Source organism: Hibiscus syriacus, unplaced genomic scaffold (assembly GCF_006381635.1).
Source record: "Hibiscus syriacus cultivar Baekdansim isolate YM2019G1 unplaced genomic scaffold, ASM638163v2 tig00015910_pilon, whole genome shotgun sequence".
Lineage (NCBI taxonomy): Eukaryota > Viridiplantae > Streptophyta > Magnoliopsida > Malvales > Malvaceae > Hibiscus > Hibiscus syriacus.
In genome coordinates this window covers 333,084-349,633 of record NW_024062374.1, presented here as the reverse complement: position 1 = coordinate 349,633, position 16,550 = coordinate 333,084, and the positions used below count along the sequence as shown (strand labels likewise).

Here is a 16,550-nt window from a genome sequence, read left to right as displayed (position 1 = left end):
CATGTCAGAACAAGGAATGAAAGTCCTTGTGGAGAAAAAGCTACTTCCAGGCTTAACGAATGTATCACTTACTTTGTGTGAGCATTGCATAACAAGTAAGCAGCACCGGTTGAAATTCAACACATTAAATTCTAGAGGCAAAAGTGTTCTAGAATTGGTTCACTCTGACGTATGGCAAGCACCAGTTACATCCCTAGGCGGAGCAAAATACTTTGTCTCATTTATTGATGACTACTCCAGTAGATGTTGGGTGTACCCTATTAAGAAGAAGTCAGACGTGTTTTCAACTTTCAAAAACTTCAAACCGCGGGTGGAACTTGATTCTGGAAATAAGATTAAGTGTTTCAGAACAGATAATGGAGGAGAATACACAAACGAAGAATTTGATGACTTTTGCAAGAAAGAAGGCATCAAAAGACAGTTCACAGTGGCGAACACTCCTCAACAAAATGGAGTGGCAGAGCGGATGAACAGAACCTTGTTAGAAAGAACAAGAGCAATGTTGAGGGACGCAGGCCTAGAAAAATCATTCTGGGCAGAAGCAGTCAATACCACCTGTTATTTGGTGAATCGAGCTCCATCAACTGCAATAGAGCTGAAGACACCAATGGAGATGTGGACTGGTAAACCAGTTGATTATTCAAACCTCCATGTATTTGGAAGTATTGTGTACGTGATGTACAACGCCCAAGAAATTTCAAAGTTGGATCCAAAATCCAGGAAATGCAAATTCTTGGGGTATGCTGATGGTGTAAAGGGTATCTCTTGTGGGATCCCAATGCCCGCAAAGTGATCATCAGCAGGGATGTTATCTTTGTAGAAGATAAACTACAAAGAAAAGAAGATGATAATAGCGCTGAAAAGTCAGAGACTACACAGATACATGTGGAAAAGAAGGTTGAACAAGGAGATTATTCTGAAGCAGAACCAGCACATGATGAACAAGAACCAGAGAGTTATGAAACTCCAACAACTCGTCAATCAGATCATGTGAGAAGACGTCCCAATTGGCACTCAGATTATGTTATAGAAGGTAATATTGCATACTACCTTTTAACAGAGGACGGTGAGCAATCAACATACCAGGAGGCAATAAACAGCTCAGATGCTTCACTGTGGATGATGGCGATGCAAGAAGAAATTGAAGCCCTTCATAAAAATAATACATGGGACCTTGTGCCACTACCACAAGGAAGGAAGCCAATTGGTAACAAATGGGTCTTCAAAATCAAGCGAAATGGTGACGATCAAGTTGAGAGGTATCGTGCAAGACTGGTGGTCAAAGGATATGCTCAAAATGAATGTATTGATTTCAATGAAATATTTTCTCCTGTGGTTCGACTAACAACAGTTCGAGTAGTTTTAGCAATGTGTGCTATATTGAACTTACATCTAGAGCAACTAGATGTTAAAACAGCTTTTCTTCATGGAAATCTTGAAGAAGAGATTTATATGCTCCAGCCTGAAGGTTTTGAAGAAGACGAAAAGAAGAACTTGGTTTGCAGGTTGAACAAATCTCTGTACGGTCTAAAACAGGCGTCGAGGTGTTGGTATAAGAGATTTGATTCCTTCATTATGTGCCTTGGATACAACAGACTTAATGTTGACCCTTATACTTATTTCAAGAGGTCTGGTGATAACGATTTTGTTATATTGATGTTGTATGTGGATGTCATGTTGGTTACAGGACCCAACAAAGATCATATTGAAGAATTGAAGGCACAACTGGCTAGGAAATTTGAAATGAAGGACTTGGGATCAGCAAACAAAATTCTAGGGATGCAAATTCACCGAGACAGAAGTAATAGGAAGATTTGGCTTTCAAAAAGAATTACTTGAAGAAAATTTTGTCACGATTTAGCATGCAAGATTGTAAGCCAATTTCTATCACTCTTCCTATTAACTTCAAATTATCCTCCAGTATGGGTCCTAGCAGTGAAGAAGAGAGGATGGAGATGTCTCGAGTACCGTATGCATCAGCAGTGGGAAGCTTAATGTTCGCTATGATATGCACAAGACCAGACATTACACAAGCAGTGGGAGTGGTTAGTCGGTACATGGAGAATCCAGGCAAAGAGCATTGGAATACAGTAAAGAGGATCCTGAGATACATCAAAGGGACCTCAAATGTTGCATTATGTTACGAAAGATCAAACTTACTAATCAATGGGTATGTAGATTCTGACTATGCATGGGATTTGGATAAAAGCAAATCTACTACATGATATGTGTTCAAAGTTGCTGGTGGAGCTGTAAGTTGGGTTTCAAAATTACAGTCAGTTGTGGCTACATCCACAACAGAGGCAGAATATGTAGCAGCTACACAAGCCAGTAAAGAAGCAATTTGGTTGAAGATGCTATTGGAGGAGCTTGGGCACAATCAGGGGTATGTCTCTTTGTTTTGTGACAGTCAAAGCGTCTTGCATTTAGCAAGGAATCCAGCATTTCATTCAAGGACAAAGCACATACGAGTTCAGTACCATTTCATTCGTGAAAAGGTAGAAGAAGGGACGATAGATATGCAAAAAATCCATACCAAAGACAACATAGCAGATTTCATGACGAAGGAGATCAATACTGATAAATTTACTTGGTGTCGATCCTCTTGTGGCCTGTCAGAGACGTAAGCAACATGATGGTACAAGGTAGAAAGAATGGTGTGAAGATATGATTGTTCCAATCAAATCTTCAAGTGAGAGTTGTAGAAAGTCAAAAATAATAAATGGATTGGCACCGAAAATTAGGTGCATAATTTTTTATTATTTTTATATGGTCAAATTACAAACTCTAGTCACTAAAATTTAGGGTATTTACAAGATTAAGTCCTTAAGATTTAGCTATAAATAGCCTATCTCATTTAGCTTCAAAACCATCCCAAAGCATTCTAGCTTTCTTCCAATACTAGAAAGAATTTAGAGAGTTTCTTGAAAGTTATTTTCTCCTTTTTATCAAGAGAGAATTATCATTGTTTTCTCCTTGGTAGATCGAGAGAGGTTGTAATTCCTATTTTCTCATAGTGAAATTCTTCTACCGTTGCCCGTGATTTTTATCCTATATTTTTTAGAGGTTTTCCACGTAAATTTTGTGTCTCTTTTATCTTCATTTTTATTTTCTCAAATTATCAGTTGCGATTTTGCTCTATCCGATAGCCGTATTCCGCAACAGTTCTATCGTATGGTAGTTTAACATACAATTAAATAAATTTGTATTGAAAATATTAATTTTATTGTATGGTAGTTTAACATACAATTAAATAAATTTGTATTGAAAATATTAATTTTATTACGTAAGTTTTGATTGAAAAATCTGTAAAAAAATTTTACGTAACATTCAATATTAATATTTTTAGTAAAAAAATAATATTTGAGATATTATTTTATCAAAAATATTAAAAAATATATTAATATTTTTGATAATGTTTTTCCTTAGATGTTTATTAATTCTGCCGTACTTATACATACCCGAAGAGGATACGTGTTTGGTCGACCATGAATTAGCATTCATATACCCATGGCTCCTCTCACATCTATATTAGCACGTGAAGTTTTGGTATAGCGACTTTGGTATTTTAATAATATTATACAAAACTGTTAGTCGTCAAAATTATAAATCACATTTTTTTTCATTTAACATTAGATTTAGTTATAGCTACCATCGACATTATCTCCATCTCTATTGATATTTAAATCGATTAATATTGTGCATTGTGATCGATCTAAAAAAAATTGAGAGCACATATATATTAATAATATAAATTTTTTGATACAATTATATATTTAAAAACTATTTTTACTGGTACAATTATACAAGTGTAAACGAATCAAGCATGAATAAGTAAAATAATGTTTGCATTCATTTGTTTACTTTTAGAAGTGATCACATATTTTTTTTAATTTTTAGTATCATGTTCGTATTAATTTTTTTAAGATGTTTGTTTAACGTTCGTTTAACTTTCATAAATATATTCATTTAACGATCATCAATATATTCATTTAACACTCTTTTTACCATTTTATTTGCAAGTAGAAGAAAATTAATAATATTACGCCATTAGTTATTATGTTCCTTATGTTTTATAGTTTGAACTCCAAAATTCACATTGTGCTCAATTATACCTTTTAATGATATTTAAAATGTAAAAATTAAAAGGAAAATGATAACCAAATAATTTAGCTCTTAAATGAATTGATAAATGAGTCAACAAATGAACTTATTCAATAACATAAACGAATAGAACACACCTTTGTTTGTAGTTTGTACACATATGTTCATGTTCGTTCACTTATTAAATGAATATAGATTTTTTTTGCATTCATTTATTTAACTTAAACAATGAATATTATTCGAACAATTCATCAAATGCTCTATTCATTTACACCTATACATATAAATATAAGAGTAAATTATATGGATAGTCACCCATTTTTATTTTTATGATTTTAATTATTCTATTTTACAAATTAAGTTTTAATCATTTGCTTTATTAATTTATTATAAAATAATAATTTAAATATAAATTTTATCGTGCTAATAATATGACAAGTTAATAAAAATAATTAGTTTTAAATTTGATTTATAAACTTTATATAAAATATAATTTTATAATTTTAATGGAGATGTATATTAAATGAGATAAATTTACGGGAAAAAAATGAAAACCATGTCTCTAGCTGAAATTTAAATAATAAATTTGAGTTATCTAGAATTTTATTTGTTAGTTTCTTGTAAACTTTAAAAAAAATCATTAAAATAAATAATTTAATTATACACAAATTATTGATTTTGTACTCGAATTTCAATTTCAACTCTTTTTATTTAAAAGATATAAAAAAAACATGAAAATACAATAGAAAATGTTATAATAAGAATTACTCTTTAAATTAATGGGTATTTTAATAATTTGTTTGGCTTCATATCACTTTCAACCTTGGTTTTGCCTTGGATTCTACTCAAGAAAGGGCCATGGGGTAGCGTTGTTAAGGATCTAATCACCAAATTAACGGTGAAACCTCGAATTTATCAAAACTGTTATGGGGTTCGTAGGGCTGACTTTCTGTTAAGCTATCCATGTCATGATTCCCCAAAGACAATCCCTACTGAGAACCTTGTGCTATATATCATCGGCATAATTTAAAAAAATATCAATTAGTCGCTAATTTCAGGTGTATTTTAAAATAATTAAGCTTAAACTCCGGGACCCTACCTCGGTCAACACTTCTTTCACTTCCCTTCACAGATGCCACATGCCCACATTTATGAATGAACCTTTCCAACTTGCACACTTTCATCTTTTTTTTAATATTATAATCATAAAAATATACAGTATGATTATTATTGAATTTTTATGGTTTTAAAAATAATTTAAATATAATAACATTATATTGAAGATGTCAGTCTGTGGAAGTTTTATTTTATTTTTCTAAGGCAATTAAGAAAATTTTAAAGAAATTGAGAATTCTTAACTTATTTGTGATTCTGATTTAATGTGATATTGTATTTTTAGATATAAGATATTGATTAATATCACAGGAAGAACGTGTTGTAAACTTGACTAATTGTTATGTGTCGGTGTTTAACGTGAAATTTATATAATTTCCTTCTCTGAATATTCATACAATTTGTGTGCCTTATAATAGGGCTGAGCAACGAAACCGAGAAAATCGAAAAACCGACACGAATCGAGTAAAACGGTTCGGTTCGGTTTGACTTTAAACGATTCGATTTTCGGTTCGGTTTAAAGACTTCATTTTTTTGATTCGGTTCGGTTCGGGTTTTCCATATGGAACCCATTTGTTCCATATTGAACCGAATAGACAATTTTTGTAAAAAAATTCTAGTTTCAAGTGATTTTTTTATTGAAAAACCGATAAATCGAACCGAACCGTTAAAAAAACCGAACCGAACCAAAAAACCGGTTTCAATTTTTTCGGTTTTTTAACTATTCGGTTTCGGTTTAAATATTAAAAACCCGTTTATTTCGGTTCGATTCAATTTTTGGTAAAAAACTGAACCGAATACACCCCTACCTTATAAACTACAATAACTCATTTTCATTATCCTAAAATCAATATCATTGAAAACGTTTATTTAAGGGGAAAATAACATACGCACATAGCGATTTCGATTGTAAATGTATTATTGTTATTTTTTAAAATTTTAAGTTTGAATATTATAAACATCATACAATAGATAATATCTTACATTTATCTCATATTATTAGAAAAAAATTTTATTGTGTAATTTTGTCTTTATATTGATTTTTGCTTATACAAAATTAAATTAATGTAATTTAACAAATTAAAAAAATTAAATTAATATAATTAAAGAAAATAAAACAACATTAATAACTTGGATTTGATATAAAATTAATAAAATTACATATTAAACCTATTATATTATGCTTATTAACTATTATATGAAAATTGATGTTCCAAATCTCTCTCATTACGACCAGTAATAATAATTAAAGGAAAATTTCTTGTCCGACTTACCCTCCAACTTTAAAACGAATTAAAATTAAAATCCAAAATTTTACCTTAGTATTTAACCCTAATCTCCCTTGCTTAACCATGATCCACTTATTGTATTTAGGATTTTAGAAAAAGGAAAAGAAAGGGAAATTGAACGAAGGCCTTATTACTTCTCCCGTTCTCCTTTTCAACTGATCCTTTAGTTTTCTGGGGAAACTTCTTTCCTTGTGTGTTTTTGTTTTTGACAGTGCCCTGTGACTTTTGCACTCTTCTGCTGATCCCTAACTTGCTTTTCCATGTAAACTGGTGTGTATTTCTCCAATTATTATATCTTTTTCGCTTTGATTTTAGCTTTTTTTTTCTGGGTTTCCCTTCTTATTTAGGAGCTAGTAGGATCTGGAAAGAGTGGAAATGGTTGCTATATGTTGTGCATGTAGAGATGACGTTATGGTGTCCTAGTTTAGTTATAAATGCATTGATTTTTCTTCTTTTACGGGTGAGATTTGATCTGGGTATTCTGGAAAGTTGTAATCTTTATTCATTTTTTTGGGGTGTTCTGGATTGGGTTGTTTGGAGTGGTTTAGGAGATGAAAATTGAATTGGGCATGGGAGGTGGGGATTGGAACGATGAAGATAAGGCCATGGTTGCCGCTGTATTAGGAACAAGAGCATTTGACTACTTGATATCAAACTCGGTTTCAAATGAAAACCTTTCAATGACCACAACAAGTGATGAAAATCTCCAAAACAAGCTCTCAGATCTCGTGGACTGCCCCAACGCTTCTAATTTCAGCTGGAACTACGCCATTTTCTGGCAAATTTCGCGGTCCAAGACCGGCGACTGGGTCCTCGGATGGAGCGATGGGTGTTGTCGAGAGCCTAAAGAAGGAGAAGAACCCGAAACGGCTCGGATTCTTAGCCTTCGCCTCGAAGACGAGACTCAGCAGAATACGAGGAAAAGGGTTTTGCAGAAATTGCATACTTTGTTCGGTGGATCAGATGAGGATAATTATGCACTTGGATTGGACAGAGTTACTGATACTGAGATGTTCTTTTTAGCTTCCATGTATTTTTCTTTCCCTCGAGGAGAGGGAGGCCCTGGGAAGTGTTTTCTGTCCGGGAAACATGTATGGGTCTCGGATGCATTGAAATCGGGATTGGATTATTGTGTTCGGTCTTTTTTGACAAAGTCTGCCGGTGTTCAAACCATTGTTCTGGTACCTACTGATGTTGGTGTTGTCGAATTGGGGTCGGTTAGATCGGTGCCTGAAAGCTTGGAGTTGTTGCAGTCCATAAGAAGTTTGTTTTCGTCGAATTATCCGCTGGTTGGGATGAAGCAAATGGCTGTAGCAGCAGCAGTACCTGTGGTGGATGAGAAGAAACATGAGGACTCTTCCCATTTTTTGAATTTGGGGATTGTGGAAGGAGTTCCAAAGAATTTTGGGCAGGATCTGAACAACATTTCACATGTTCATCCCCATCATCGGGAGAAACTCGCTGTTAGAAAGATGGAAGATAGACCAACATGGTCAGCTTATGCTAATGGTGGTAAGCTTCCATTTTCAAGGAATCAAAATGGTGTTCATGGTTCAGGTTGGCTTCATGGTGTGAAACAGGGGAGTTCTACCAACTTTTATGGTTCTCAACACGCGACAAATGATGTTCAGGAGCTTGTTAATGGAACTAGGGAGGAGTTTCGGCTTAATCAGTATCAGTCGCAAAAGCCTGTTCAAATGCAAATCGATTTTTCAGGGGCCGCCTCAAGGCCTTCTTCTGCAACTACTCAGCCATTAAGTGCTGAATATGAGCCCTTGGATGTTGAAGCTCCTTGCAAGGAAGAGAAACCTAGTGCGGCTGATGAAAGGAGACCCCGGAAAAGGGGTCGAAAGCCTGCTAACGGTAGAGAAGAGCCTCTTAATCATGTTGAAGCCGAGAGGCTGCGACGCGAGAAACTGAACCAGCGTTTCTATGCTTTAAGAGCTGTGGTGCCCAACATATCCAGGATGGACAAAGCTTCGTTGTTAGGAGATGCAATCGCTTACATCAATGAGCTTCAAGCGAAACTTAAGATCATGGAATCAGAAAGGGGGAAGTTCTGTAATACTTCAAGAGATTCAGCAGGGTTAGATCCTAACGCAAACACAGAGAATCACGTCGGAGCGGCTAATATCAATGTTCAAGCTGTTCAAGATGAAGTTGTTGTAAGAGTAAGCTGTCCTTCAGATTCACACCCTGCATCAAGAGTAATCCAAGCATTCAAAGCAGCAGATATCAACATACTCGAGTCGAAACTCGTCGCAGTGGACGATACCGTGTTTCATACATTTGTTATCAAGTCTCAAGGATCAGAGCAGCTAACAAGGGAAAAGCTGATGGCAGCATTTTCAGCCGAACCGAATTCGTTACAGCCACTATCATCATCTCTCGGGTAGCACACAATTGCATTTTAACAATGTCCATAGGTATAAAAATTAATGTAATTAGTGTGAAGAACATGTTTTGAAGCTTCTTCAGAGGTTTTTGGATTATACAGCAATGGGAGTATGAAGGGCCTGGTAGGAGTAGAAATTAACTTCTTAATGACCAAGTAAGACAGCAAAGTTTATGTGATTTGTTCATATTATTATATACATACATTCTGTCATAATGAGTTATTTTTGCAACATAAATTAGATTTCTAAGTTATTTTTGTTCAATTTGCATGTTGTTTCACTCTTTGATTAGGTGGAAACCTAGTTTTCACCGTAGCATATATAGGCTGAATCTTCTGTCAAACATGACAGATGCACAGGTGAAAACCGAGAACAAAAACTGTCAGAGAAGAACATTGTGAAGCAAAAATATATATAAAAAAGGTAGAATAATAATGGATACTGTACATAAATGGTTAGACTATAGGGGCTGCTTTATTTAATCTTTTAATTATTAAAAATGATAAAATAGTCTTTAATTATAATATGTTGTTTGTTAAGTCCATTAATTATTAAAAATTATAAAATAATTATCCAGTTATTTATTTTTTGGTTAAAATTTGATGATAGTATGGGTTGTATGTTATGATAGTTGTTTAATATTTTAAGATTAAATTTTATCATATCATAATCAACATGTTAATGTCCAGTTCAGACTTTCGCCAATATTTTGACAAAAAAAAAACAAATTTAAAACATATGAACAATCGGATGATCATTTTGTAACTTTCAATAGTTGGTGATTCAACAAATTAATATACTAAAATTAAATGATTATTTCATAATTTTTAATAATCTAAAATTCAATAATGAAATACCTTATAACCGCGGACCATTTATGTGTTTTATCCCATAATAGTTAACCATTTGATTAAGCAATCAGATCTTATTGAATAGGTGTGTGGATATGGGTTAAGTGGTCTTATTTAACCCGCGTTGCTCCAGTGTTTGTAGCCAATCAAATCACATTCATGCAGCAGTCAGTACATTGTGTTTTTTATATTTTCTTTTCCCTTTCAAGTCTGGCCAAATGGTTCGAAAAGCTTGACAAATCCACATCCTCACGTGTTTTTGCTGGTAAAACCCCCAAACCCCGGAAAGCCATTGCTCGGGAGACTATTTTTCAGTTTATTTTTGGTTATTTTAATCTTTTTTTTTAATTACTTCATCTTCAACCTTCTCCCATCTGAAACGTGTGCTTCAAAATGCTGGCCATGTGCAGCATTTTCTTTATCTTTATTGAAAAATGTCATTGTCTGAAATTTGAACAATGGATGCTGAAACATATGGCCCAAAATGAGGGAGCCATTGCTTCAGCCTTTTGCTCTCTATCTATTTACCTTAGATCCCATCTTCCACGTTGCCTTGCTGTCCAAATCTAAGCCCTACTTTCATTTGCCTCTTATTCATGGAGTATAGTTTATTACTGGGTAAACTACACATTTGGTCACTAATTTTTGAGTCAGTTTTTATTTTACCCACTAAAGTTTCAAAAGTAACAAATTAATCACTAACATTATCGATTAATTACAAAAATATTACTCAACATTATCAGTCAAACGTTAACTGCTTACATGGATGAATTGACTGCAATGTTAGAAAATAATTGAAATCCTTTGACCGGTGTGTTAACTGCTTACGTGGATGGATTGACTACCACGTTAGAAAATAATTGAAATCCCTTTGACCGGTGCTTGAATATTTACTTGATTTAATTGAACCCTACTCTTAAGATTATACTATTTACCAAGGAATCTACACACAAAAAAGGGGGAAACGAAAAGTTATGAGGCAGAAACCCTTTCTTCATCCACTTGTATGAGAAAATCAATTAAGAGAGAGAGTATGAGAGGAAATCTAGTCAGAAAAAAGGGGAAAGGAAAAGTTCTGAGACAAAAACGATCATGATCTCGTACCACCACCACTCCAAACAAACCAAAACGCTCTCGGTGCCGGCAGCTTCAGCAGTGACTTCCAGCCGGTTAAACACTCAAAGCTCGGCTTTTCCCACGTTGGCTCGTGGATGCCGAAGACCCAAACTTAAGCAACCAAGGAGATGAGAACAAAGAAGTTGGATATGAAAGCCGAAGCCGTAATGCCAGCGATGCCGAAGTTGAAATGCGAAACGGGTACGAAGCTGATCGGCAAATGACGAATGGTGCCGAAGAAGGATGCTAAAGCGACAGGGTGGGTGATGCCTTGAGCGCGAAGGTAAATGCGGATTGGGTGAACGAAAGAGTTGGTGAATAGATCTAGGAGGGAGAAAAGCAAATACCTCTGACCGAGGCGGGCGATATTATGATATTGTTGAAGATAAACCATGATATTGAACATGTTTACCCAAAGAAAAGATATTAAAACGGAAGTGAATAACATGTAAACAACGTAGCGGTGAAGGGTTAATGATAAAAGCTTATGTCTTTGAGCTTCAAATGCTTGGGAGCAGAGCGGTTCCATACCCAAAGCAAGGCCGGAAAGAACCGAGTAGCCGGGGTTGTTAGTAAAGGCTATAGCTAATGAACCGGCGGCGAGTTCGATATCGCCGAGATAGCCGAGAAAGAGCATGGAAATGGTGGAACGAGAGTACAAAATGAGACCGATTAAAGCTATGGGGAAGGCCAGATTGAAGAGCGATTTAGCTTCTGATATAATATTAGAGATTAAACCGCATAGGTAATCAGCTCCATGGTAATGCTTTTCAGGTTAATCAAAGTAAATGTGATCGAAGTCGGAGATGATTTCTCGACGGCGGTGGTTTGGTTACACATGATGACGATGGTGATAAGAGGGTTCTTCTTATACTTATTATCTGAATGATAGAATCATATAGTTCTATTTTTAAATCCTTTAGTTATTTCTTCTTCTTCTTCTTCTTCTTTCATATAGTCTTCTTCTTCTTCTTCTTTCATATAGTCTTTTTCTTTTTCTTCTTCTTCTTCTTTCATATAGTCTTCTTCTTCTTCTTTCTTCTTCTTTCATAGTCTTCTTCTTTCATAGTATTCTTCTTCTTCTTCTTCTTCTTTCATATAGTCGTCTTCTTCTTCTTCTTCTTCTTCTTTCATACAGTCGTCTTCTTCTTCTTCTTTCATATAGTCTTCTTCTTTCTTCTTCTTTCATATAGTCTTCTTCTTTCTTCTTCTTTCATATAGTCTTCTTCTTCTTCTTTCTTCTTCTTTCATAGTCTTCTTCTTCTTCTTCCTCTTCCTCTTCTTCTTCTTCAACGTCATATCCTTATTATCTGAATGATAGAATCATATAGTTCTATTTTTAAATCCTTCAGTTATTTTTAGCAAAACCCATAATATTTCAAAGCAACGAGAAAATAGCAGGCCTTACCCTCCTATGGAGAGTTCCACCGCTAAACTCACTACTAGTCTTGTTATGGAAATTCATCAAAGTCATATCCTTATTATCTGAATAATAGAATCATAGAGTTCTATTTTTAAGTCCTTTAGTTATTTTTATTTTACTTACTTGATATTGTTTTCATTTAACAATAGAATAAAAGGGGAAAAAAAGGAGAGGAAGTAATAAATAAGCAATATATATGACTGTGTTACACTGCCTTCTTTAAATTGCTATCCGATCAAGTCCCAAACTTTGAAAGAAAGAACATAAATTCATACAAAATCCATGGAATGGAAGACCTTTAGTTATTTTTATTTTACTTACTTGATTTTGTTTTCATTTAACAATATAATAAAAGGGAAAAAAAGGAGAGGAAGTAATAAATAAGCAATATATATGGCTGTGTTACACTGCCTGCTTTAAGTTACTATCCGATCAAGTCCCAAACTTTGAAGAAAGAACATAAATTCATACAAAATCCATGAAATGATAGAACTTCATCTCTTTGTACACTCCACTCAATCTGAACCCATCCTTCAATTTTAACTTGTGATTCAAAAACTCTCATTTCTTGTTGATTAGATCTTTGATCATCCTCAGTATCTCTTTTCTCAGCTCACCGATCACCAATGGAGTCACATGCTTCTTTACAGCAGAAAACCAGAAATCCTCATCATTTTTTCTTTCACTACTTTCATAGCAGAAGCATACAGTTCTTGCGGTGGCCGTTACATATAAGCCAAAATCATAACTTGTTAGGTGTGTTAATACATTCTAGATACTTGTCGTTATGGATTGAACAGGAACTGCTGATATAACCGACTACAGATTTAAACAGCTTCATGGCATGCCTCTTATTCATCTGCTCACTGCTATCATTATGCACAAAGACATTAGCACTTTCGTAATGCACAGGTAAACTCTAGTAACTTCTGCCTTCGGCTAAGCCCATGCCATTGTTATTATTGATCATAAATTCTTTTGCTTCTTCTTCGAAGTACATAGCCATTCATCATGAAAGAGCTCTTTGATTTATAGTTTAATGGTAATTTTGACTAATTATTCTATAACAACTTTTTGGTTTCTTCTGAGAAAGTAATGGTGTTACTGGGAATTCTTTAGAAAAAAACACGGGAAAAATCTTAACCCTTTGATTGGGTTGTAGGTTGGCTTACCTTGTGAAAGAAAGCTTATAATGGCTTAATATCAGTGGGGAAGTAGCCTACCCTCCTTAACGTGCACACTTGAAATAATTAATTCTTTGGAGTACTTTATTAAATATCAGAAGTTGTTTTCTCTATAAATGTAATTGGCTTGCATAATTATCTTTAAAAATTTATTAGAGAGAGTATTTTGACTCATCAGGAAGGGGTGTCACATCATCTGCTTGATGAAGAAGTAACCCATGCAAGTGCAAGTTGTGCAGGTTTATATCCATGTTTCTCAACCATCTTCTCGAACTTAAGATATAACATCTTGTTCTTGTCTAAGTTCTCACCTTGAAACCTTGGAAATATTTTCAAATAGTTTTATATCAGATTTTTTTTCATATAATACAACATTTTAAACTCCGACCAAGTTGACTGTATATATGGATGAATAAAGAAGAAGAAGAAGATACCAACTCAGACTTCCGTTAATGGGTTAACGGAAGTTAACGGTCGAGTAACTTAAACTGAACGAACCAATAACGTAAAGGGCTAAACACACCAATAACTGTAGTTTTGTTTTAGCAATGCCATGGTTTAGTAGTAATTAAGAAAAAAATATTGAAAATCATAAAAGTAAATAAAATAATAGAGAACTGTTTACGCAGCTTAGATTAGATATATAATTCTAACTTTATAAAAATGTATCTAACTTAATTTATTCAATATAACTCTTATAAAAATCTTCTTGAAAATTTCAAATATTGATAAAATTAATCTTCAATTTGGCATTAAAAATTTAAAATACTTCACCCTAAAACATTTCTCATAGTTAAAGTAGAATGACATTTGGCAATAAATTTTCTTTACTTCTAAGTTATTAGGGACTCTTATGATTTTATTTTTCAAAAATCTCATTCGACATGGATTATAGGCCTTTAAAAATCTGTAAGGAAATCTGAACAAAACATGCAGAACACAAAACTATAATGAAACACTAAGAACATAAAAAGAAAACTTACGAAATTTAAATTCAGTGGCGGATCCATAAATATTTTTCATGGTGGACACACATATGTTAACAATATAAAATAAAATTTCAAGGTGGTCACCGTCTGTAAAATAAATAATTAATCGAAGAAAATTCGGATTTCAGCCAACTCTCACTAAACTGTGGCTCCGCACTGTTCAAACTGAATTCATAACATGCGTTTATCATCACAACGTTGAGAAAGAGAAACTTGTATTAATAACGTCTAGAAATATGATAATCTAGAAAATGATGAGCTCTTTTCCCTCAAATGTAGCATAAAAGAACAACAAAGTCTTCAGCAGAAACCTAAAATCAAAACAATAATAAAAATTTAAAAGGTCAAAGATCGAACCACGAAACACCAGCAGAGAAAAAACAACCCGACGGAAACTAGATCCCGACTTTTTCCTTTTCTTGAACAAAAATCTCTAGGGGCTCGAGCATTGATGGAACCTTACATCCTCACGGATTTACTATATTAAGTCTGTAGAGAGTGGAATGGATGGTCAAATCAAAGTTTTTCATGGTGAACAATCTGCAGATGATCAAAGTTTCTCTTCACTACTATATTCTGTTATGATAACAGAGGAACCAATCATCTTTGAGTAGTTTCCCTTCTTTAGATAATCACATTTATCCAGACTAAAAAGGAATCCGAGGAATCAATTTGCGGTTTTGTTCTTTTGACGCTAGCCACAGAGGGTGATCTTCGAAAATGCTTTAAAAATCCAAGAAAGATTGAGAACAAATTTTCTTCATGAGAAAGAGATAAGTAACAACAACCAGTAACAAAAAGAAAATACTAGGGTTTTTGGTTTTAATGACTTGCTATTTTTTCAATTGCTCAAATCTAAAATCTCTTTGAAGAATAATACTCTTTTTAATCTTTTTACCACTCAAGTGCTCAATTGGTAATATAGTTGCTATTTTTTTTGGGTACAATAGGGCAGAACCAAAAAAAAATAGCCCAATAGGGCATGTGAAGTTTATTTAGGGATCTACGATATTTGTTATGATGACTTGAAATTTTTCACATTGAGGTGACGAGTTTTAATAAAAAATTATTTTTTATTTAATTTTTTTTACTTTGATGTGCTAAAAATTAATAAAAAAAAATATATATTTTATTGAAACTCGTCACCACAACGTGACGAATTTGAATAAAAAATATTTTTTATTCAAACTCATCACTTCAAAATAACGAGTTTCATGAATATTATAGAAAATATCGTAAATTCAAAATAAACTTTTACTTACCCTATTTTCCTAAATAATTTACCTGCCCTGCCATTTTAAATATTATATTAACAACCTAAGGCCAACAACCTTCCCCTAGGCCACCAATACGGCCCGTTGTTGGTAAATTTTAATGAATAAGCCCACTTTCACAACTCAAATATAATTTTCGAATACAGTTTATTAGTTTATTATTTTTGTTTTGATTTAACTAAGGTGATATTATAAAGTAGTATATGTTTTAAATAGGGGTGGATGCACTAAGCCCCATAGGAGGTCAAGTGCATTCCCATTGTTTAGGAAAAAAGTGAAATTTAGTATAACATGTTAAAGAAAAATGGAAAAAATAAAAAATTTTGCACACCATTATTTTTAAGAAAACAAAATTAAAATTTTGGACCCCATTGTTAAATTTTTAGATCTGCCACTAGTTTTAAATATTTTCAATTATTTGACAATAAACACTCAATTACCTTATTGCATTCGCTGGTACTAAAACCCGTGACCTTTAGGAACAACAATGATCCCTTGAGATAAGTTATTTCGCGATTATTAATAATTTTGTGAAATGAAACATTAAATATTATAAATATTAATAAGTATTTGAATTTTTATATTATAACTGAAATAAGCTAAATTAAATTAAGAGGATTATCCGTATAATGAACCCGTACAATACTTAAATTCAAATCAATTACTAATAAATTGTATACTAGATAACTATAATAAACATTTAACTTAAATATCATACGAAAATACTTCTCAGTTAGAATATTTTCCTATTTAAATAAAAATGAATTTTAAATAATCTTTCATAAAATTGATAAAAAATTATAATAAATCG

At 33.3% G+C, this 16,550-nt stretch overlaps 2 protein-coding genes across 2 annotated transcripts; one reads left to right on the top strand and one right to left on the bottom strand.

The window, feature by feature from the left end:
* Positions 1–6,593: 6,593 nt before the first annotated feature.
* Positions 6,594–9,154, top strand: LOC120208113 (transcription factor MTB1-like). The gene has a single exon (XM_039207466.1). It carries the CDS (start codon positions 7,058–7,060, stop codon positions 8,900–8,902), a length of 1,845 nt encoding a protein of 614 aa, XP_039063397.1. The 5' UTR covers positions 6,594–7,057; the 3' UTR covers positions 8,903–9,154.
* A 1,827-nt stretch (positions 9,155–10,981) lies between these two features.
* On the bottom strand, positions 10,982–11,506 carry LOC120208070 (protein DETOXIFICATION 51-like). Its single transcript, XM_039207433.1, has one exon. It carries the CDS (start codon positions 11,504–11,506, stop codon positions 10,982–10,984), a length of 525 nt encoding a protein of 174 aa, XP_039063364.1.
* Between the last annotated feature and the right edge of the window lie 5,044 nt (positions 11,507–16,550).